Here is a 23,531-nt window from a genome sequence, read left to right on the forward strand (position 1 = left end):
TTCCTCAACTACATTTTTAAAATGCGAGTGTATGTGAATCTGGCTGAGGCAAAGAAAATAGAACTAATCAAGTAGTGTGTGGTTTCTGATTTGTGTGTATTGGGCAAACCACTTGTCATATGTAAAAGGAAAAAAAAATGGGTGGGGGAGCCATACAATCATTTGTGTTTTTAATTGAGACCAAAAGACAAAAAATGTTGTTTTCTTTAAAAGAACAAAAAAAATAAGAAAAAATACAAGGATTATTTCACGTGGTAGTTGAGGGTGTGTATGGGAGGGATGGGGGAGGCACATTGGGCCTGATTCCAACATTGAAACTTGAATATCAATCATCAAAGTGTCAACTATGTAGTTGTCGTCAATCGGAGGGTTTTTAAACAGAGGGACCTTTGTTTGTCTTTTTGACCTCTTTTTCCAATTTTCATTCGTCATTTTGAACTAATTTGTCACATTTCAGAAATTCTACGTTGGTTACATCAAAGTGGGTGAAATGGCCAGGATCGCGCCGGCCATCAACCCATTTGCTCGCGCACACAAACAATCAATCAGCAACAAGTTACACGCACGCTTTTTCAATAGCAAAAAAAAAACTAAATGAAAACTTATTGGAGGAGGAGGAGGTGGTTGGATTAAATGAAGGTAGTCAATGTGTGGCGCGGCGCGGAATCTTTTTTTTTTTTTCTTGTTTGAAGGGAACAAAATTGCAATAAAAAGAAAGAAAAACAAAAAGTGTTAAACGGCCACCGTTGCAGCTGCTGCTGACGAGGACCAGGCGAGAAAGGCCGGCAGGTCACGGACGGGCACGTCGCGCGAGAGCGACTTGACTCGTAAATTGCGGTCGTCCGTCAGCAGAACGACTTCACGCCGTAACCGCTTCACTCCATCTGTTCCAATCATCGGAAACATTTTTTTTTTTTTGATTTTTTTGTTCAACATTTCAAAATGAAAGTCGACGTAGAAAGGGAAACAACTCGATTCATATCGACATCTTACCTGGACAAGTGTCTTCCTCTGCGGTGGACGATGAGGCCGGCCTGTCCTTGAAGAGACCTAGACAACATTGCAGGATGCGGTCATCGTTGGTCAGACCCTGTAAGGTGAAACGAAAGCGGATCACGATTTCTTCGTTAGGACATTCTTAGTCCTCCTATACAAATGGGGGATGTTTGCTACTTTTCAACGAGGCATGACGTCATCGTCTACGGCTTCTCCTATTTTTCTTATTTTTTTATTTCTATGATTTTTTTTCGAGTAAGGGGAGGGGAGTTGGGCAACAACACTCGAAAAGGCTCACCTGGTCGTCGTTCTCTTCGTTCATGGTGCACGCGGCAAAGTTGGGCAGTGGCGCACCTTTGGACGTGACGTAGCGGATCTGCGGATTCTTCTCGCGCAGGAAAGCCAACGCCGCCCGCGACTCAACGGCCAGTCTCGACCGGCAAAGCCCCTCCAGTTCGTTCAATACTTTTTGTGTTTTCACGAATGCAAACGACAATCATTATTATTGATGAAAATCAACTCGATATGCCCCCAGGGCTCATCCGTTCAACACATTTTCATTTCCATTTTTTCTGGTTTTTTTTTTAAAGGGAGGGCCCCCCCTTTTTTTTCGATGTGAGTGTATCGATACATCAACCGACACATCCGCAATAGAAACTTATCTCTTAGCGTTTAGAAACATTTCGTGAGAATTTCCACCCCTGACGCACAGGAATGTCTTGATGTGCTCATCATTCAACCCACACACACACACACAGAGCAAAGAAAAAGAGAGAAAAAAAAATGAATAACACCCCCCTAGAAAAATGTAAGACGTAACGGGAAATTAGGAAAAAAAAATAATAGTCGACCCTCTTCACGTCCGAAAAGGAGAGGGTAAGTTCGGTCGTTTGCCTCTGCCGACCATCGTCGAGTAAGAAGAAGAAGAAAAAGAAAATGGAAAGTCAAAAGATATTTCCTTTTGCCCCGTGGATAATGATTTCTCATTGTTGTTTTTCCTTTCGTTGTTGTGTCAAGCAAGAAAGAAAGATAGAGGGGTGTAAAATAGAAAAAAAAGGCAGACCCCATGTAGAGAGAGAGGGAGAGAGAGAGTGTAGCCACCTGTTGAAATATTCTACCCCATCATCATCATCATCATCGTAATAACAAAACAGACGACCTTACAGTCGTAGACGGTTGAACTTGAACTTGAAAAAATAAAACTGAACTTGAGTTGGGAAAAGAAAAGGGAAAATGTTCCCCCCCCCCCTCCATGCAGACAGTAAAAAAAAAAAGAAAAATAAATAAATAAGCGCCCCGACCATTTTTGGGTTTTCTCTTTCATCCGTTTGTTGAATTGTTGGGCTTTGACTCACGATCACGACCTTTCAGAGTTTGCTCTCAAAGAGTTTGGATCAAAGTTGAGAGCCCCACGATGACACATTCACAATTTTCAACGCACAACACACAAACAAAAAAACGAAATCTGGCCATTAGTTAAAAAGCCACGTGTGCGCGAATTAAATAGACGCGCACAAAAAAACAAAAATAAAAAATCAAAAGAGAAAAAAAAAACTGACCGACAAGTGGAGCGACGAGCGTGTAATGTTTTTCGCGCGTCAAACGGGCGAGGGCGTCCAGGTGATCGATGTAACAATTGGTGTCGGCCACCAGGTATTTCGGCCTCACTTCCAACTCGACTTGGACTCGTTCACGCAAAATGGCCTGCCAATCACGTCCAAGTGAACGATATCAGATCTGAAATTGGACGATCGAACGTCCGCCGTTGAATCAAACGGCAAAAAAACCGGGGGGCAAACTCACCTTGACTTGTTGTTTGCGACGTTGCCGATCGAGATGTTTCCGAGTCAATTCGTCTTTGCGCTGCCTCAGCTGCTGGAGATCGTCGTCGGCCGTCACTTCCTCCTCTTCGAGTTCCAGTTCGCCAACGAGGCCTTGCTCTTCATCATCGTCCTCGACATCGTCGTCGTCGTTTTTCTAATCACAACAAACAACGAGAACAAAACCAGACGTTTCATTAAGTTTCACACCAACCATCAGCGACATTTTGTTTTTTTCTTGGCTTCTTCAAAGGGTTGGAAGAGTCGGAAATGTGGCGTAAGAGACGGCCTTGTAAATTGCACAACCAAACATCCGACAGGTGGGCAAGGTTGTTCCTGTCGTTATCCACTTCCCCCTCCCACCCCCACCACCACCACCAGAAAATGAAACTTTCGTCTTCCTGCCTAATTTTTTGTTGTTGTTTAGTTTTGAAATTCATTTCGACGAACACGACTAGGACTAGAACTGCATAAATCCAGCCGTCAGGGAAACGAAAGAAAATTGCCATTCAATGGAGGTGAGAGAAATAGCAGAAGGTCGCCAAAAAAAGAAGAAGAAGATGATGCCAGCGCTACAAGGACGGACGTCGTGTCGTGTGAAGATAATAATAGAAACAAACACAATGAGAAAGACACGCCAATAAAATGGGAAATGATGGCCAAACAAAAGAGAGGCCAGCCAAAAGAAAAGAGAGTGATCAGCTTTTACGACGCTCCACTGCTGGCTGATGACCGGATAATAAGGTCCGTCCTTGTCCGTCCCCGGCCGGCCAAAAACATCATTTTTTTTTTTTTAAAGAGCTTCTTCTTTTGATCGAGTGAGAAAAGACAAAGAAAAACAACTGCGGCGATGGCTCCAAAAGTTTGTCCTCTTCGAACGTCCCTCATTCGAAAATGACATGCAATCGGTTGGAGGGGAAGAGGTCAACAAACGGCCAAACAAATAGCAAAAACCCAATTGATCTTCTCGCGTCCGACCGGCAAATTCGTTGCGTCTTGCGAGTTATTGGCGCCAGCCAGTCCGACCTCCCTACACCCCGAAAGCCTTTTCCAACGGCTAATGTCTCGTGCGCAGGCGCAAATGCGGCCAGAATGACGAGCTGAAATGAGGCGGGACAAAGCCAAACAAGACGTGAACGCAAATTGAAAGGCCATCGGGGGCTCGGTACAGGCGTCAAATTGGCCCCACGTCAAACGAAACGACCTCGTGTGTGCGCTCGATATTCGAAAAGTGCGGGATGGCCATCGTCATTGACGTGTGGCGCAACGGCGATGTCAGTTGGAGGCAAGTGCAGGTGGAATGAACGCAACAAAAGGCAAAGACAAGAGAGCGAGAGAAAAAGCCTTGAACGTCCTTGAACGAGAAGGTAGAGACCCACAAAAATAAAAGCGATGGCCATCCTTGACAAAATGTTGTGAACGCGGTCAACAACAAACAACAAAAGGGAACTGACGATAACGAAACGCGGGCAAATGAACTTTTTCTTGTTTTTGTTGTTGTCCCTTTTCCTTCTGTTCTGCCGCGAACGAAGAGCAATCCATTGGTAATTGGCCAACTGCATTTCGTCATGGCTGTTCGTAACAAGCGCTGCGACAGCTGATCCGATCTGCATTTGAACGCTCCAATTTGAATAATCACGAATGACAAGGAAAAAGTAGGGGCAATCCGGTTCGTTTCGAACGCAAACGAATATCTCACCAGCTTTCTGATGTCGAGAAAATTTGTAGTCAAAGGCAGCCAAGCGACGAAATTAAAAAAAAAAGAGAAGGACGCGGCCAATTTCAAAAAAGAAAACGCATTCCAGCGGTTTCTTCTTTTTTCTTCGTGAAATTGTCGGTTTGGGGTTTTTCTTTTTTTTTTACCCGCATAAACCCAATGTGTGCGTGTGCAATGAGCACTTTTGCCGCAAAGAGAAGAACGGACCAGTCTCGTGAACGGACGGTATTTCTCAAATTTTTCTTTTTTTTTTTAGCTAAAGGCATTTCGGGGAAATGAGCATTTTGCGCGAGTCATTGGCGCCGCCAACCACCGCAAAACAAAATTACAGCCGCCATATCCCGTAAATCAGCCATCCCTCCTGTTTTTTTTTTTTTTTTTAATATCCTTCAAAAATATAATAACTGTCCATCATCATCTACTCTGAACGCTGGACACATTTTCCCAGTCCACTTTGAATGAATCCTCTTCTAGGAAACAAAACAAAAATGGAACTGGGCGAAGGACGTGCTGGTTGATTTGAAAACATCCGTATTTGAACTGAATGGCATTAATGAAATCGAAACAACAACAAAAAAACAACTTACGGGTTGATGAGGTCCGGCAGTGGCGGACGAAGAATCAACGACGGACACGTACTCGGACAGCGACGGACCGATGAATTTGAGTTTGAGGACGGGCGGATCGAGGCCGCAAAGGAAATCACGTCCAAAGTAGAGCATCCGTTCGATGCGCACGCAATCCGCTGCCAGATCCTATTGGTTTTTTTAAAAATCATTCGAGTTTTTAGCCATTCGTTAACGTTTTTAAAAACAACTCGTTACTTGAAATAATCAAGAAATTCGAATTTCAAAAGACAACAGAGTGAGGGTTGTTCACCCCAATTTACTTTCGCCCGGGTCGTAAACATTTCAACGTGTCACCCCTCCAGCGCAATTTAAATTCTTTTTCCAACCTTTTTGTTACAGATATTTCTCTTTTTTTTTTAAAAAAGAAAAAAATGGGGGGAGGGGGAGCTGCTTGTGTTTCGTCGTCGCCGTCGTTTGTTTATTATTATGATTATCACACAGACACACAACGAGAGCCGGGGGGTAGGTGGAGGATAGAATAAAAAAAAAAGAAGAAAGACTTGAGAGGTTTTTATGTTGAGTTTATGTTCCCCTTGATTTTGCTGTCTCTTCCTCAACAAAAAAAAAAAAAAATATAAAAAATAAAACGATCAAGTGGTGCCGAGAGAAAGGTAAAGACAGATAGTAAAATTGTTATGCCCGCCAGCCAGAGATTGAACGAAATATATTTTTAAAAATAAAAAAAAATAGAGAAAAGAAGGATGTTGTAATTGTCCTTTTAACACGGAGAGACAACAAGTTCTACTACTCCTACCCCCCATATAGACATAAAAAATTAAAAAAATAAAATAAAAGGGAAAAGAAAACGTTGCATGAAAACAATAAAATCCAATCTGGCGTCCAGAGAAAAAAAAAAATTCACTTTGTGTAACCCCCTCTCAGTGGAAAGTAGCTGCCATCAACGCAAATGAAAATGAAAACAAACAATACACGTGTGTGTGTGTCAGAGGGGGTTCATGTCTACTACCCCCGATGGGGCCCGGCCACATCTCAAGTCCCCATAGAAAAACGTATGCGCTTTAAAGTCGGCCGAGAGACTATGAAAAAAAACTATGATGATGATATTTTTTCATGTAGTACATTAAAAACATAAATCAAAAGCGCGTTTTTGCCCTTGGGCTCACAAAGTCCAAAAAGCTCCTCTCTTCTTCTTATTCTTATTATCGTGTGGCTTCTGTTGGTGAGGACGCACCAGTAAACAATTGCCGAGTTTAAAAAAATAAATAAAAATACAACAATAATAATAATAAAAGGAAGGAAGGAAGAAAAAGAAGAAAAAACTGGCATGGGGATGAACCTTGTCAAGGTCGTTCGGGCCAGCGGCCGCTTAAGTTTCAATTCGCCCGCCACCACAAACGCGCCCCCCCATTCAAAGGACGTTCGTTGTTGTTTAATTAAACATGTTGCTACTCGTCAAGCCACGCAAACGGATATACATATTTTCGAAATTAAAAATAAAATCAACAAAAAATAGGTGGGCGCTATTTTTTTGTTTTTCTTTTGATTAATTCGTTAGTTGACGAGTGTCTCACCATTGGCTGGCGACGATCCCTTCCATCCTGCCGCATTTTGCACACACACAAACACAGACACACACACATAAAGAAAGAAAGACAACAACATCCATCAAAACATCACAACGTTATTTTTGGTTATCTTTTTTGCAAGTGAATGAAAACGCAAAAGAAAAAGAAGAAAAGAAAATTGCAGAGTTGGCAATGAACGAATCAAAAAAAAGAAAGAAAGAAAGAAAAGAAAAAAAAGTCGTGTCGTGCAAAGAGAACAAAAACGAATTGAAATAGAAGATGAGATTTTTACTCTTACCGTGTCGGATGTTTTCGGTGTGTAGCGTGATTCTTGGATGTTGAGCATCAACGGCGTGAAACCACAAAGAGTGACATCTTCGGGCAGTTTGACAGCATCGTAACCTGTTTAATTTTTTTTTCGTTTGTTTTGTTGCAAATCAAATGAATTAATGCGCATGGAAAAAGGCGGATTTGCATAATAATTTGTGATGCGTACCTTCGAGCGCCTTGTTGCTGATCTCCACTTGATGAGTGTCAAAGCGACTCAAAAGGTTAATCAACGTAGCCAAACGTGTCCACGGTGTTCCAGCCGGTCTGTGCAGAAAACCCAAACGAGCGCAAAGAAATTCCAACCCCCCCCCAAAAAAAAATAAAGAATTCAATACATAAACGTTAAAGATTATTATTATAATTTTTTTTTTAAGTCAAAAAGAAAAATATAAAAAAAAATAAACAGGTGGGGAGACGATCCATCACGACACAGGTGGTATTTTCGTGTATCGTTCGTAACATGGCAAAAGTTAAAAAAAAAAAGAAAAAAAATCAAAATAAATAAATAAATCAGGAAAAATATTTAAGGAAGAAAAGTTTTTACCCGACGTGGTAGTCGCGGCAGGTAGGTGGTGGATTCCAGACGGTACTGTGACACAGGAGCCAATCGCACCACACCTGCAAACACACACACGTAAAAAAAAGAAAAGAAATACTTGAATCGCGATCATAACTAATAAATAACACGCCCCCCTATTTATTTTCTGAAATAAATGTGCGCATATCTCAAAACTGGGAGGGCGGGCGGGAAACGTTTTGCTTTGAATGATTAGATTGAACCTTAATGGCGGGCAAGATGATTTGTAGATCCTCGCCCAGCAGTCGACTATTGGCCAGCGATGTCGTTGCAGCCGTTTCCAGCTGCTCCTTCAGCATGGCGTTGCATCGTTCCAGCAGCAAATTGAACATTTCCAGCGAGACGACCAGCGCGCATTCCTGCCAAGCTGAACGACATCCGCCTGCCATCCGGGCATCTACAACCAAACAAAAGAATGGAATTATCGTCCAGAAAATGGACATTCTTTTGGCTGCATGATGATCATTCAGCCAATTAGTGAATGTCACACATCATCTCACAGTCAACTTTGCCTTGTTGTCAATGACCTTTCCAAAACGAAAATTGTTTCGGCACAACACGTTTGGAATTGGTCGTGAATCGTCAAGAGCCGAGACAATTTGGAAATTCTTAGCAAAAGGTCAAGGACGCAAAGAATTAAACCAAAAAAAAATCGTTCCAAAGAAAGAAAACGAAATAATCGTAACAATAAAAATGGCCGTGTTTTCTCTTTGTTCGGCGCGCACGTTTAAACGCAACGGTAAAATGTCTATTTATTCCCTGTCTCTATTTTGAATGAAATCAAACGCCAGACGAAAATAGTTTCCTCGCATTCCTATTCAATTGGCTTGGAAAGATGCGAGAAAGAAGGAGAACAAAATTTGCAAAACGATCCGACTAATTGCGTCAGCTCCCGAGGGCGCATCTCTGCCGAAAATTGAAATGAAAAGAACTCGCATCTGATTAAAGCTTTTGTCTGTTTGCAGTAGGATCGTTGCTGAATAACCTCGAGATTTAGGCTCTGTCTCCTCGTCTATTTTAGCCAAAGGGCTGACTCTTTAAAGTCGTCGCATTCGGCGTCGTTCGCGTGAAACAAAATCACCGAGACCGTCCCAATCTTTGTGAGATGATGAGCCGTTTCTCTCTACCCCGTCAGACCACCCCCCCCCGAAAAAAAGAAGGAAGAAGAAAACCGCAATGGCAAGATCCGAGCGTCAAGTGAGCGGCAGTGCCAAAGTCAACGTCTTTCTGCTTATTTAGACGTTTGCCTGTGCCAGCCAGCCAAAAAAAAAATAATAATAATTACAAAATAAACGGCGAAATGGCCGATCGAATCATCCATTAAATAATTGAAAAGAAAAGGAGGAAGGGCGTCTGTGAATCATCGTCGGTAATGACCGAAAAGAGATCCCGCTAGCAGACGATGAGCCGTTGAATCGTTAGGCGTCCGCTGCGTCCGCCACATCGCGCACTCGTTTCGTCAGCCGATGGAATGCAGTTTGTAATTTGCTGTTGAAGGAATGCCGTGATTACGATCCATTAGAGCGACGCGAACGGGAATGGACGCGGATGGGGAGCGAATTATTGAGCGGGCGGGATCTTTTGCGGACAAGAATTTTCGAACCCGTTAGTTAGCAAGTAATCAGCTACGACGACGACGCCACAGTCCCGCCGTCGGTTGCATTACCACAAACGACCTTGCCTCTTTCCTTTTTTTTTTCTTTTGACTTCATCTATTCCTCACTTTGATGAGCTTTTTTTCTTCTTTCTTTGTCCACTCGCGTGTGTTTTTTCTTCTTCTTCTTCTTCTTCTTCAATTTTTGTTTTCGTTATTCTTTTTATCGCCAAGGAGCAACGACCTTCGCCTCACCACTCCGCCCCCCGTTTGTTGTTTCGTCTTTCACCCCGACAACAACAACAACAACGGGGATTGTCGGTGGGAGAACGTCGGGATTATTATTACGTGCCAACCGAAAGAATAAAAGAAAAAGAAACCCCATAAATATTTCGTCTTCCTTCCTCGAGAACCAAACTACATACGGTGCGTATGTAATCATGTCGTAAAAAAAATGAACCGTCGGCTGACGTGCGTCCAAAATTGCGCTGGCCTGCCCTCTATTCGCCCAAAAAGAGTTGGTGCGTCAAACAAGAAAACAAAACTAGGCGACAGGGAAAAATGCCTGTCCACTTGGCCAGTGCGTTTGGCGTGACCAATGTCGAATCCAAGTTAACGGGATGCGCTCGTGAAAAATAAAACAAAACACGACAATCGGTCAAGGACTTGTTGAGCTCACGCTCAGCTGTTGTTCATCGCGAGGCGATTGATGATCATTTTCGTGTACTTGTTTTCTTACCTTTCAGTTGAGTGTTGGATACGGCGAACATGTTCAGCGCCAATAATTGCAGCAAACGGGTTTGGTTGACGGGCAATGGCGTCTGCTGCAGCAGCGCACGGAATTCTCTCAACATTTGAACGCCGCACTCTTGAAATGTTTCCATCCTGTTTTTTGTTTTTTTCCAGAAACGATCGAGGAAAAATAAAAATTACTCAACATTTCGATTATTAGTCATTTTTGCTTAGGTTGGGTTTAAGATTGATGGTATCATTTCTATTGTTCTCGTCTTACCCGATCTTTGTGTACAATTTGCCCTGGACGTTCAGGTAACTGGTGACGAATCTTTTGTTGACCTGCAACGTTGGAAAAAATAAAAAATGAAATTTCATCTTTTGAAAAGAACAAAGACGAGACAAATGGATCGGGGCAATGAGATGTCACTGGCCGTCATTGACGTGACGCCAGGGGGCGAGGTCGTGGGATCGCACTCGAACGGAAAACTTAATTTCTATAACGGAGTTTTGATCTGCGATACGTTTTCTGCTGCCCTCATCTCTTCTCTTTTTCATTAGATTCGAGCAGAGAAAAAAAAAGGTACAAAATGACATGTCCATTTCGTCTGTGTTCTTTTTTCCGTTCGTTTCTGCAACGCTTCCAATCCAGGTTTTGCGCGTTGCAGGTTCTGCTTTTGTTTTTTTTTATTAGGCAGTCACGAACTTGCACGCGCAGACAAACAGGTTGTTGTTCTTGTGCGTCGGTGATTCCTCTCTTCTTCCTTTGAACTTTTGTCGACATTATTTTTAGCCAAATGTTCACAAAAGAAAACGTCACCGCGCCACCCGTGGCGGCTTCATGAAGTCACGAATTGCCCATCAAGAGGAAACGAGTCGAAAAGAAGAAAAACTCTCCTTGTCTCTGTACCCCCCATTTCTTTTTTTTTTAACATTTAAACCCTCCCCACCCCCTGTGGATCAAAGACGTTGTTTCTACCCGAGGGTTCCGGCCATTCAAGCAGAAACAAACAAAAACAAAAAATCTCTGATACTTTTTTAGACTGAAAACCTCGATAATCGTCACATAACTATACGCACCTCGATGCTGGGCAGCTGGGCAAGCTCTTCATCGTCGCTGTTGAGCCCATTGGCGTCAGCCGAGCCGTTCGTGCTGGTCGTCCTGCGTGTACGACGTCCATCGAGCGGATGGATCCAAATTTCCCGCCTCAATTCGAGACGATCCACTTTGGCCGCATCGGTTGCGGCCGATGCTGATTCTTTACGGCGGGTGCTACTGGCCTCTTTGGCTTCACGTCGCTTACGTTCCTGTTGCTCATACTGGAAGGCAAAAGTACAATAAGAGCACATAACGAAATAACAGAAATTCAGTCTGCACCTTTTTACGGTTTTCGTCAAAGAGCGAGACGAGACTCTCTCTGGCCGACTGGAACGGATTAGAGGCCATTAAGCTGCGCATGTAGAGGTAAACAGCGTCCAATTTTCGCCTCTACAAAAAAATCAACGAATAATAAAAACGTGAAACGGATGGAAACTAAACCGACATACCGCGTAGAGGGCCAGAATGGCCAGTTGGTTGTACGGCCGGCCGTTCTTCGGGTTAATCAAATTGGCTTTAGTGTACCAGCTGCATAAATAACAAATATTTAAAAAAACAAATCACAATCTACAAGTTGAACATTGGTTGAAATTTAAACAAAAAATATAAAAACCTTTTGGCTTTGCCATAATTCGATGTTTCCGACGTCATTTCACGATAGCGGGCCAAATCGCCCAGGAAAATGAGGATCTTTTGACACGAGATGATGGCCAGGCCAACATAACCCAACCCCGACAGCAATGGGTAAGGTTGCGGTTCGAGGAACGTCTCCAAATTGAACTTGTGCGCTTCTTGAAGCGTCTCCAAAAGCATTTCGAAATACGCCGTTCCCTTCAACGTCAAATCAATTGTCCGTAAAAAAATTTTTAAAAAAGGGAGATCGGAATAAATTCAACTTACGTCGTCGATGACGTTAAACAAGAGCGACCTGTACTCCTCTTTAGCCTCAGGCTCTTCGGTGGTGGCTTTGCGCAACGCCTCGATGACGTTATGGAATGCTATCTTCCAAACGTGTTGCTCCACGTTTTCCGTTTGACAAAAACGCAAATCGTTGGCCAACATGGTCCGCAAGCTGTTCTGGAAGAATTTCCTGTGTGACGTAAACAACAAAGACACTGTAAGAAATCAACGACAACACAAGAATAATAATTATTATCTTTCCACGTATCGCCCCCCCCCCCTCTACAAGACGAGAAAATAATGAGGCCACAAATGTTACGCAAAACCTGTTCATTTGAATGCGATTGAACCGCTGGTGGAGACCTTGACCGTCAAGCAGCCACGACAGTTCCATGTCGCAACGGGCCATGTCCATTAGCAAATGTGGATGGACTCTTGCTGCTCCGGAAACTGGTGAGGTTAACAAACAAATGACGTCAATAACAGCGAACAAAAGAAATACGTGGAAAAACAGCAAAAAAAACAACAAAAAAACACAAAAAATGAAAAAATAATTTTATGATCATTACCTTTCAGATTGCGGGTCGTACCACGCCGGCCTGGACGACATGTTGTTGCCTTGGTCGGCCGGTAGAGTTAAAAATGTCATTTCCGGACAGCCGAGTTGCGTTGCAGAGGCGGCAGGTTGCTGTTGGCCGTTAGATCCATCATCTCTGGCTGCCACGACAATCGGTTTGTGCGGATTGGCTGGATCGAACAGAGTGCGTTGTTGCATCGGGCCAGCTTTGCGTGGGTACGAACGACTGTGATCCTGTTGGCGAGGAGCACACCGGTCGTAAGATGATCCAGCCGGATACGAGACAACGTCCGAACGCCTCGGTGAAGAAGACGGAGGAGGTCCGAGGGGCAGCTGGATGAGTCCTGGGACGGACATCCGCGGTGGTGGATTGCTTCTCATATCCTGCCTGTTACCCTGGCCCAAGAGAGGTCGTCCAGCTGCAGGCGGAGAGGTTTGTTTCTCCGCTGCAATCCCGTTGGCCGATGAAGTCGCAATGACCGTATACCCTTCCATCGGCTTGTTCCTGTAACGGATATCCGTGCAGGCAAAAGTGGCCTCTGGCGCTTGACTGGCAACTGCGCTGGCAACAGGTGGCCGCTGGTTGTTATGTTCCCCTGCCAAACTCCTCTTGTCTTCCTCTTCCATCTCTTCACTCCAGTCCAATGACGTCTGAGTTGCGCCGATGACTTCCTCCAGGCGTCGCAACGTTGCCCGTCCGTGGAGCTGCATTCCCGAGCCGCTGTCCACGTTCGATAAAGGCGTCGAACTCCTAGAGTCCGTCACCGATGTCTTACGTTCCCGGCCGTGATCGGAGAACGACATGGAATCTTGGCTTCGAGGTCGAACTGGGACATGGATGGGATCAGAATCTTCCGCTTGATCTGACAAAGGCAAAGCCTTGACGAATCGCGATGCTACTAAAGAACTTGCTGGCTGCTGTCGGCCGTGATCTCTCAGAGGGTTTCCAGCACCGGGGACGGGCCGATGGGGTGGCCGGATGTTGGCAGAGTGAGGTACCGATTGTGGGAACGGATGAGGCAGGGATGGCCGAATTGGCAGAGTTCCTCCAGTAACGTTGACGAATGCACGCGAACCACCGCCCCATTCGGTTTTGGCCGGCAAATGGCCAGAAGTGGGTGATTGCTTAGCGGATAAATTCGATTGAGCAGACGCGATTCTTTCAGCCTGCAATTGTAGGAGACGTTCTTCTTCGTATTTCTTTTTGAGACGAGGCGGAAGGGAATCGAATTTGTTCGGCAGCGAAGGGCGATCGTTCCTCGAGGAGCCCGCACGGCCGGATGGAGGCCTTCCATCGGACCGGTAAGAGTCCTGCGATCTCTCATCAAAGTGCCTTTCTCTTCTCTGTTCACGCATGAAACTGTTTTGCACCTGATTTTGGTATCTGGGATGAACAGGTGGCTCAGAACTATGCCTATAATTAGGCAATGATGGAGTTGGCGATGTGACCGATTGAGAGCGACCAGAGAAGCCAGTTGGAGAAGACACAGCATTAACTGTGCAATTCTCTTCTGGTATCATCCCATTTCTGCTGTTACTGCTTTGCGGGCTAGACGAATGACGGGTTTTGCTCGAACCAGCTTGGTAATACCCTCCACTACCTCCAATTTTCTTCGTTGGTTTGTCGTCATCTACTAGGCGAACGATCCGCGACGGTTCAATCGTCTGGTAATAGTGGTAATCGTCTTTTGAAGAACTGGGATGTCCCAATTCACGGTCTGGAAGGGGAGTTCCGGCTTCGCTAGAAATCGATCCTCGACGACTACTTCCACGACTGCGGTTGTGTCGTTTCTTCCTTCCTCCACCGCGACCTTTTTCTTTGAACCCAAAATGAATTGAATCATAAAACCAATATAAATAGTTATTTAATAACCTATATTTACCTTCTCTCGCGTCTTTACTGCTGTTGCTTCTTTTTAAATCATTCCAAATACCACTAATGCTTTTCTTTTCTTCAAAGTTCTTGGATGGCCTGCTGGAAGCCGCCTCTGGCGAGTTGTTGTTGGTCAAAGCAACCAAATGTCCTTCGGAATACGAATTCTCTACTCTAGGTTTGCGATCATTTCGACGTCTACCTGAGCTTCTTTTTTCACTTTGTCTTGTCAGCATTGACGATGAATCAGTCAATGCAGTTTGTGATGTTTTATTTGATGCAGACGGGGCGTTAGGCTGGGCGTTAGGCTGGGCTTTAGATCGGCTGATGTTCGCTTCTTCTCTTGGTTGGCCTGGCTGCTGTTCTGGCTGATTGTTATTCTTCTGTTTGCCATTCATAGGTTGAATGAGAGTTGGACTTTGTTTGCTAGGGCCTGCTGGTAATGGTGATTCATTATTTCTTTGCTGCCTTTTCTCAAGAAGAAGTTGACGTAGATCCTGATTTGACCCTGTCTCCACGTTATCTTGGTAGTACAGCTGCCTTTTACCCTGAGCGCTTGCAACAGGGGGTTCCCTCAAATCTTCCTTCTTCTTAATTGCAGGCTGCTGATGAGGAATTTCAGTTCTTGGCTTGCTAATATTTTTATCGTGTCTTTGAGGGTTTGTCTTTCTAGGCTTAGGTTCTTGAGCGTGAACTGCCCGATCTCTTGATTTGTTGCCGTCATCATTGAGATTGACATTCCTGAAGTTTGAAGCTAGGCCACCGTCAATATCTGTTCCACCAGCACTTTGTAAACTGCTGCCTGGCTGAATATTTTCAACATTGCTACCCGATTTTTTTAGAGGTCCTGATCCAGGGCGGTAAACAGCAACTTCTGGCCTTGGTCTTCGCGACGAACGCGAATGGTCAATATCAGCATTCATCGATAAAAGTCAAGACATTAAAACAATTGTGCCTTGTAAAACCTGGATTTTAACACAAGAAAAGAAAGCATTAGAAAGCTATGCCAGTCCGGAGCAACGCCATTTCCACACGGTCCAGAAGTTCATACATTAATATTGTCAAAATAAATGCTCTACCAGACTTTAACCATTAATTGAAAACCTTTTCAAAATATAATGGACACATGACAAATCATTGCATCAAATACTGAGAACTTATCGTTAACAAGAATGACGATCACGTACCAATCAACGCAAACACAAAGACTTGAATGGCACTTTGGCACACTATTGTCGTAAGGTGCAAGCTCAATTACTACAGCCACAAATAATGTGACATTGGCTATGTAAAGTAGTTCGACGTTTCGACATCATTTTTGGAACGTTTTCGATTTTTATCGTATTTAGTTAGTAATTCAAAAAATGGCAGAACTTAACAAAACAGAGAAGAGTTTAGTAGTTCTACCGCTTAAGAAAGAAGTGACGCTTTTCAAAATTCCTTCGTCAGCTCCAGCCCCGAGAAAGAAGAAGAAAGTTCTTGATGAAGATGATTACGTTCGCAAATTGGAATCTATCATTCAGCGGGATTTTTTCCCCGACTTGACCAAACTTCAAGTTCAGGCCGCTTATCTAGAAGCCATGGAAACCAATGATATAGTTAAACTAAGAGAAATTTATGAGAAGTACAGCGTAGGCCCTGGTGTCCATGATTCACGCAGGGGACATGCCACACCATCTACCTTTGAAACACCCACAAGAGATTTTCAAGACAATGTGTCTGTGCACAGTTCATCGACAAACACATCCAAAAGGACAACTGTAGATGTTCAAGAGAGTTTGGATGAATTTTTATTTAAAAATACAAGCGAAGACAATGAAAGCTTTGAAGAAATGATGGATGAAGCCAAGAGGAAGCACAGACTTAAGGTTTGCTTAGTTTTCTTACTTTACCATTTATTTAAAAAAATTTTTTTTTAGTTTACTTATGTATTTTAATCATACCAACTTGTTTTTAATTGTTACAGTATTCCTGGTTGTATGATGTAGAAGATGATAGTAAATCAAAGCAGGAATCAAATTTGGCATTACCATCTATCGAAAAACAGGCAATTGAGGATTCCAAGCCAGCCTTAGTTGAAACCTGGAATTATAGAGTAAAAAACTCTATTATGTATGTTCCAGAAGGTAAAACATTACAACTTTGCTGCTAAAAATACATCTAAAAACAAAATTACCTCTTTCTAAAATAGGAGCACCATATACCTTGGAAGAAAGGGTCAAATATGCCCTTGATAAAGACCACATTCAACACTGCAATACCCATTACCAGTCAAACCCTTTTGACGAGTCGCGCAACAGGGAAGCATTGCATAAAGCTGCTCAGCTGCAGACCAATACAAGACAGGGTCACGTTGACGTTGACGGAAAAGAAATCAAATCGAACGCGCCCCCAACTGTTAATGGCTTTGAGTTCATGAAAACACCATCCCCTGTACCGGGTGTGGGTGCATCTCCGCTTATGACGTGGGGAGAGATTGAGGGAACCCCGTTTCGCCTAGACGGCTCAGACACTCCCCTGCCATCTTCCTCCGCCGGTGTCGGCGCCTTCCAGTTGCAACCTGTTTCTGAAAGAGACAGGATCGGCCATAAATTGGCGGAGAAAGTCGGTCAAGGGTATCGAGATCGACGTGGAAGGAGTCGACCGTCTGCCGCTACGATGGCGTCCCCACGTTCTAGTAGCGGGACTCCGTCCAAAACTGCTGGAACTTTGAGGTATATATATTTGGAGCAGTACTTACAACGATGCATCTTATTTATCGTTTTTATATTTTCGCAGTCAAAGAATCGCCCTCATGTCTCCTGCTGCTAGACGTTTGGCGACGTCAAGGTTAGGAATCCGTCTCAGCACTGACCCGGCTTTACAGGCCTCATATACTCCGCGCCGTCGAGCAGGAGATGATACACCTACACCCATCCAAAGCCGAACACCTTCCACACCTTCTTACGGTACACCCCGCTCCTCGCCACTTGTTAGATCTCGGAGTTCCGGTGCTAACCTTACGGACAATCTTCTTCAATTGCCAAAGCGCAAGGCTGAAGATTTTTTCTAACCAGATGAATTGACAAATGATGAGTGTTTTGTTGCGTTTTTCTTTTTTGTACGCCCTGGAAGAGCCTGTTGATATGGACTGCTTGTAATCCTTTCAATCAATACAAATGGCAAATATAATCCATATTTTGTAACACTTTTAAGCTTACATATCGAAAGACTTTTTAACTGTTAAAGAAGTACAGCAATATTATTATTATTGAAAGAAAATAGTAGTAAGCGCTCGAAGTGTGATACAAAAATCAATGACAAAATGAATTAACATCTTGGATTCTTAGTAAGCACGGAGAATATGCTAGTGAGAAAATCTTGGGATAGTATTAAAAAAAAACGGAGTTCGTCAGTACTTTTTCGACATGGGAAGAAATTTGCTAATTCTGTTTGTTGTAGGGAGAGGGCTAAGTTTCCGGTTATCTGGTGTAAGAAGTTAGTTAATATTCCTTGTCACTTGGGCAGGAAGTGGCATAAGCACAGACTACGAACTAGTAGATGGATAGATTACTACGTAGTCTGTGGTATAAGTTTCGGGGTACTTTGAATAGATGGTTTTGTAATCTTTGTACTCAGAATAAGGTGTAGGATATGTGTACGAGTAATTAAGAGTAGAGAGTAGGGAAATACTCAGAGGATGGTTAGAGTATTAGAAAAGTTTTTTTCTCTTTTCTTCTCATTTATCCAACCAGATTGACCCTCGTTTTGTAGAAGAAAAGTAAAGTCATGGAGGAACATTCATTGAAAGAAATAAAATAAATATAAGAATGTTATTTTAGAGTAAATGAATTGGCTTCAGTTATAAGTTTACGGCAAACGGATTTTCTAGAATTAGCTTAAGCTACCCCCGTCAGACCCCCAACAGTAAACAAAAATTCAAAGCTATTTGCTCATAAAACTTGAAAAGACAAAACAAATTTAGGTATTTTTGTACGGGTGAAAGATTTCACACATCCGCCAATGACGGATCCCCCGAAATGACGGATCCCTCATAATATTCTAGCATTGTAGGGTCTTTTGGGCTAGAACGCAGCGTCAACGATAAACGAGTAATTTCACAACGAATTTTAAAAATGTCGTTGTTAATTACGCTTTGCTGTTCTTTCACTGAAACATGGTCTTTGATACTAGCATAATGCAGCCTCATTTTGGCCTCTTTGCTCAGACCCTATTACCCACAAAAGAAGAAAAGAAGAAATGAGTTGATGATAATTAATGCATACTATAATTATTTTACATACTTCCCAGACACGTTTCAATGTGTCATACATTAATTCATTTTGAGTGACTATGGCTTTGTTGCAAAGCCATTTTGCCATGATGCCAAAAGGGCTTAGTGGAACTAGTTGAAGTTTCTGTTCAGTTAAAACGTGAACTTGTTTCCACAAGTTACGAATTAAACCAACAGTCTCTTTATCATTTTCATGGTGTTCCTCAACCCACATTTTGGAACCACTGGTATTCTAAAATTGATAAGTAAACCATAATTACGATATAAAATAGAAAGGAAAAAAGAAAAGTAAATAAACCAAAAAAAAATGCTATCATATCACCAAAATCACACACGCAACCACAAACAAGTATGTTGAAATCTTCTAAAAGACTTAGGAGTTGGAACCCTCATCATCTTTAGACTTCTCAATTCCAAACAAACGGGATCATACAAGGCACGATTATTTGGTATCAAAGACAAAGACGATAAAGTGAGGGTTCTAGAGTAAGTACACGGTGCATATTTTGTTTTTTAGTACGACTTGTGCTTCTTTGCAGATCGAACAGAGAATTAAAAAAGTCTCAAACGATTTCAATAATTTATTATAGACAAAAGGATGAACGATTGACCCGGTATTTTCCCGGCCATAGGAGGATGAAAAATAATATATTTAATTAAGTTAAGTTAGTTTTATTACAAAATCTTTGAATCGACTAACCCTGTGCTGATATAAACAAAAATTTATTCCAAAAAGCTGTTATTTAGGAAACTTTTGAAAGGTACTGTTTACAATGTACCGTAGCAGAGTAAAGTGATTTATGTGATAGTGACTGTAGTGCAAACTGTTTCGTTTTTATGTAGAGTAGTGTAGTTGTGATGTCGGTAATGAGTTATTGACACAATTAGTCTTTAAGTTATCTGATTATTCTAAAGGACTTATTCATAAGGAAAAAGAAATTTACTTAGAAAACGTCTCTTCTTGTTCACAGTTGTAATACGGGGAGGGGGTGTTGTGGAAAGGTAAACAAGTATCTTCAAAAAGTTTCCTGGAAAAAAACAGCTTTTTGAAAAAAATTTTTTTATTATATTAGCACAGAGGTATAGTACACGATTCCAAAAGATTTTGTAATAAAACTAACTATAACTTAATTAAATATATTATTTTCATTTCCCTATAGGGCCCGAGAGGAAAAATACCGCAGGTCGGAATTCAGCCTTGGCAACTCAGCATCCGATCTTGGTCTATTACTCAATAATTTCTACCTGATCCATTCCTTGAAAAACTATCCGAATTTTCACGCTTTTGGCTTTAAAATATTCTGTTTGTTTCTTGGACGTATTTTCTGTAAATTTAAATATTTCAAAGATTCTCGATTATTCTTTGGAAGGGTCAGGCCACTCTGCTGGAAAACAAAGAGAAACGCCAGAAGGCGGCCATTGAAGGAGGGTGGGTCAGCCAGGTCATTAGGGGCGTAACAGATCAGCAATCGACATTCGTCCGAGTAATCTGTGCTAGAGCACACAGGTAGTTGCATGAAAAGACGGGTAATAGTTCTTAATTTTCTTTAAGAAGATAACTTAAATTCGTCAATCACCAAGACAAAGCTACATCAACAAGTATATCGCCTGATCCGAAGTGCAGCAAAAGACAGGGCGAGTGTGTGGAGTGGAGCGTCTCCACGTGGTCGATCAGTGTCTTGCCCGTAAATCGTCAATCCTACTTTCTTCTTAGAGTAGATCCTGTTGGAATGCCACAATCTACAATTTCGCCCATCCGAATGACTGATGCCCATTCAGCTACTTCAGTTGGATCAGCTAGCAGCCTTTTAGTTTCTTCCGAAAGTGAATCAGGTGAAAGAATCTAAAGTAAAGTTTGTCATTTACCATGCCCATAATTTAACCTTGTATGCTCTGTCCCATTTCTAGCTAAGGAGAAGTTAGATAGCACAAGCAGTTTGAAGAATGGGTATGTTGGATCATTCACAACCTTGGCTCAGCCATGTTTGCCATACCCACCCTATCCAGAAACACAGCAAAAGAATAGGGCAGTTTCAATGGCTGAAACATCACCAGTGCTTTGGCATGACCAGGAGCAAAAAAAGACTGAAAAGGTTGAATCAACACTTATTACTCCAAATGAAAAGGAGTCGAGTACAAAGGAGGATACTTTGAAAAAAGATAGATGCCTATCAACAGCATCCTCAGAAAGTGGTAATGGGGGGTGTGGAGGGCTTAAGAAGAAAAAATACAGGCGCTTTGGAGAGGTTGATAAAACAGAGAAGAAAAAACTGACACCCAGGCAATGGCTTCTATTGGTTGTTCTCTCGTTAGCCACTCTTACATCATCATTTGCTATTTGCCTTTTCCCCCCATTCTTCCCTAAAATTGTAAGTATGTGTGTGACTTTATCATATGAAATATGAAATTAAAATGTTTGCTATAATTTAAAGGCTGAAGAAAAGGGTGCCACAGTATCCATCTATGGATTTATCATTGGTACCAATTGCCTGACATCATTTCTTGTCACTCCTTTTATTGGAAAAAACGTAAATATCGCCCCACATTTGGTCTATGAACTTCTAATTTGCATCTAAAATCTTTCTTTCAGCTGAAAGTTATTGGCGTTCGGTTTGCTTTTGTTTCTGGAGTTTTCATTGGAGGTATTTGCTGCTTGTTGTCGGGGTGAGTAATAAATTACACAAATACATTCTAAAGCTTGATTTTAACTAGTAACCTTCAAAAGATTTTTAGAGTATTTCCCTCCCGGGGTTTCATTCGTCGTGATATCTATATTGATCCGCGTAATTCACGCTGCCGGAAATGCTGGTACAATTACTTCGACGTTTACCTACACTGCCGTGGAATTTCCCAATTCCGTTGCCAAAATCTTTGTAAGTATTCCAGGTGTTTGTTAAGCCGTACATGTTCTTAGTATTGTTTAAATTTTAGAGTCTTACGAGAACAATGATGAACATTGCCCAGCTTGCTGGTCCTATAGTCGGCGGTGCATTGTATGAAGTCGGTGGTTTTAAGACTCCCTTTATCCTCATGGGAGGAATTCAAACTATTATGGCCTTTATTGCATTACCCTTTCTCCCCGATTATGACGGTAAATTAGTTTTAAATGTTGCATGTAATCAATCTTCTAATCATGCTTTTCAACTTAATAGTGTCACAGTATGACGAGGGATCGACTAAAACTCAGTCGCCATTGGCTATTTTGTGTATTCCATCCATTTGGATCCCGTTCTTCACGTTTATCGTATCAACCATGTCGAACGGGTTCCTCTCGATCAACCTTGAACCGCAAGTGTTGCGAACAGTATGTTTTCTCCTCTGCGCCTTCATTCATTTCGTTATAATCAATTTATGTTTTGTTTCCAGTTTGACTTGACACCGTTTTACGTGGGTGTCTTTTTCGGACTAAAAGACGGTGCCAACAGTATAGCCAGCCCTATTTGGGGATACTTGTGTGATCGCCGAGGATCTGTTAAGCTCTGTCTCCTTTCCAGCACCATTATCGGAGCGTTGTCCATATTTTTGCTTGGGCCTTTTCCCTTCGTTCCCATTGATCGGTAATTTCTATTTAATGTCTCTTCCAAGTTCAAATGTTTAATTAACTAGTATCATTATTTTATTTTGTTCTAGAAATCTAGCTGTTGTCGGTATCGCATTGGCACTGAGTGGAATTGCGTTTGCAGGTCAACAAGTATCTGGGGTCGTTGATGCCATGAGAGAAGCTGTGTAAGCCACATTTTTTAAAATTAATTTACACGTTGGCATTCATTTCCCTTTTTCGTTTTGGTAACAGGCATGCTGGTTATCCGGATAATCCAAGTACTCACGGGCTTGTGGCCGGTATATGGTCGTCTCTAAGTGGTGCTGGGCGTTTTGTTTCACGCGCCGGCACTGGCATTTTAGTGGACCACATTGGATTCCAAATGACGGCTGTCGTCGTCTTCTCTGTTCAAATTACGGTGGTAAGTTGTGAGAAAAATGAACAACTTTTTACGAATGGTTAATAGAAAAATTGTGTTTTCATTTCGTAGGGTCTGGCTACTATTTTCTTCATGTTACCAAAGTGCAGGAAAGGTGAAGGTAAATCCAGCGGAGATGACACGACGGTGGATGCCATATCTACGCGAACGACATCGTTTACTTATTCCGTCGTGGATGTTGGTGAGTTTCCACGATTAACTATTTCTCAGCCCGAATCTCCAGCCGAGTCCGTCACATGCAAATCTGTGTCGATCCCATTACCGCGAGACTGTGCCATAATTCGCCGCATGCGCGCCGAAACGTATGCCGGATTCTCTGGCTAACAGACTAGTTAATTGAATTTAGAAACTTGAAAATCGTATCTAGCTCCCAATCACTTGCCGAATCTCTAACAATACCCAATCCAATATTTCCTGTGTCTCTTCCGGCTGGCTTTAACTATTTTATTTAAAAAATCATATCCGGCTAATCCATACCCTCAACTATCTCCCTTAAAAGTCTTAATCTATATAGAAAAAAGATGATATTTGTTATTTAGCGTAATTTTTTTTGTGTTCTATCTAGCTTTTTGTTTACACAATGTGTTTTGTTATTAAGGATCAATATAGATTAACATGGCTACTAAAATCAATCGCCATTAAAGAGGGATACAATTAATTTCTTTTTTAAGTCCTTGTTTGCACCCTAGTAGCCCCATTTATCACTTGAGCAGTTCATCAAGTCAAGTAGAAGCCAGAACACGTCGAGGGATTTAGCATTTTTTCCTTTTTTTGTACCCTCAGTCTGTCACACGATCTCCTTTTAATCCCATCGATTCAATATTTTCAAGGGGAGCATTTTTGGCTTCTTTTTCGATATTCAAAGTATAACGAGAGGAAAATCGATTCACGCGACAAAAGCTGTTAAG

General features: G+C 42.4%; 4 protein-coding genes across 4 annotated transcripts; 2 read left to right on the forward strand and 2 right to left on the reverse strand.

The window, feature by feature from the left end:
* Window positions 1-77: 77 nt before the first annotated feature.
* Window positions 78-15,642, reverse strand: LOC116933034 (telomerase-binding protein EST1A). Its single transcript, XM_032940937.2, is given in 22 exon segments — window positions 78-884; window positions 994-1,090; window positions 1,295-1,461; window positions 2,556-2,700; window positions 2,800-2,973; window positions 5,121-5,288; window positions 6,987-7,090; window positions 7,185-7,282; window positions 7,563-7,636; window positions 7,799-7,992; window positions 9,929-10,074; window positions 10,202-10,263; window positions 11,002-11,241; window positions 11,300-11,410; window positions 11,470-11,548; window positions 11,634-11,851; window positions 11,921-12,110; window positions 12,247-12,350; window positions 12,352-12,370; window positions 12,490-14,314; window positions 14,381-15,335; window positions 15,558-15,642. Coding segments are annotated over 21 exon segments (5,280 nt in total). The 5' UTR covers window positions 15,294-15,335; window positions 15,558-15,642; the 3' UTR covers window positions 78-732.
* A 92-nt stretch (window positions 15,643-15,734) lies between these two features.
* LOC116933036 (splicing factor ESS-2 homolog) lies at window positions 15,735-17,541 on the forward strand. The gene is made up of 4 exons (XM_032940939.2): window positions 15,735-16,238; window positions 16,337-16,496; window positions 16,562-17,084; window positions 17,149-17,541. Exons 1-4 carry the CDS (start codon window positions 15,735-15,737, stop codon window positions 17,420-17,422), a joined length of 1,461 nt encoding a protein of 486 aa, XP_032796830.2. The 3' UTR covers window positions 17,423-17,541.
* LOC116933037 lies at window positions 17,491-20,044 on the reverse strand. Its single transcript, XM_032940940.2, has 3 exons — window positions 19,889-20,044; window positions 18,654-18,875; window positions 17,491-18,580 (listed from the first exon to the last, which is right to left on the reverse strand). Exons 1-3 carry the CDS (start codon window positions 19,895-19,897, stop codon window positions 18,359-18,361), a joined length of 453 nt encoding a protein of 150 aa, XP_032796831.2. The 5' UTR covers window positions 19,898-20,044; the 3' UTR covers window positions 17,491-18,358.
* Window positions 20,045-20,131: 87 nt separating this feature from the next.
* Window positions 20,132-23,266, forward strand: LOC116933035 (MFS-type transporter SLC18B1). Its single transcript, XM_032940938.2, has 11 exons — window positions 20,132-20,476; window positions 20,552-21,012; window positions 21,076-21,171; window positions 21,234-21,307; window positions 21,369-21,516; window positions 21,575-21,734; window positions 21,796-21,947; window positions 22,010-22,200; window positions 22,274-22,369; window positions 22,437-22,605; window positions 22,675-23,266. The coding sequence occupies exons 1-11, from the start codon at window positions 20,374-20,376 to the stop codon at window positions 22,945-22,947; spliced, it is 1,923 nt and encodes a 640-aa protein (XP_032796829.2). The 5' UTR covers window positions 20,132-20,373; the 3' UTR covers window positions 22,948-23,266.
* Window positions 23,267-23,531: the final 265 nt, after the last annotated feature.

The sequence above is a fragment of the Daphnia magna genome, linkage group LG10, assembly GCF_020631705.1.
Source record: "Daphnia magna isolate NIES linkage group LG10, ASM2063170v1.1, whole genome shotgun sequence".
Taxonomy (NCBI): Eukaryota; Metazoa; Arthropoda; class Branchiopoda; order Diplostraca; family Daphniidae; genus Daphnia; species Daphnia magna.

Coding starts and splice junctions, on each gene's coding strand:
- LOC116933036 (XM_032940939.2), top strand. CDS start 15,735: ATGGCAGAACTTAACAAAACAGAGAAGAGTTTAGTAGTTCTACCGCTT. Junction 16,239..16,336: donor AGAGGAAGCACAGACTTAAG/GTTTGCTTAGTT, acceptor TAATTGTTACAG/TATTCCTGGTTGTATGATGT. Junction 17,085..17,148: donor AAAACTGCTGGAACTTTGAG/GTATATATATTT, acceptor ATATTTTCGCAG/TCAAAGAATCGCCCTCATGT.
- LOC116933037 (XM_032940940.2), bottom strand. Junction 18,581..18,653: donor CATTGAAACGTGTCTGGGAA/GTATGTAAAATA, acceptor TGTGGGTAATAG/GGTCTGAGCAAAGAGGCCAA.
- LOC116933035 (XM_032940938.2), top strand. CDS start 20,374: ATGCCACAATCTACAATTTCGCCCATCCGAATGACTGATGCCCATTCA. Junction 21,172..21,233: donor CTCCTTTTATTGGAAAAAAC/GTAAATATCGCC, acceptor TCTTTCTTTCAG/CTGAAAGTTATTGGCGTTCG. Junction 22,370..22,436: donor GATGCCATGAGAGAAGCTGT/GTAAGCCACATT, acceptor TTTTGGTAACAG/GCATGCTGGTTATCCGGATA.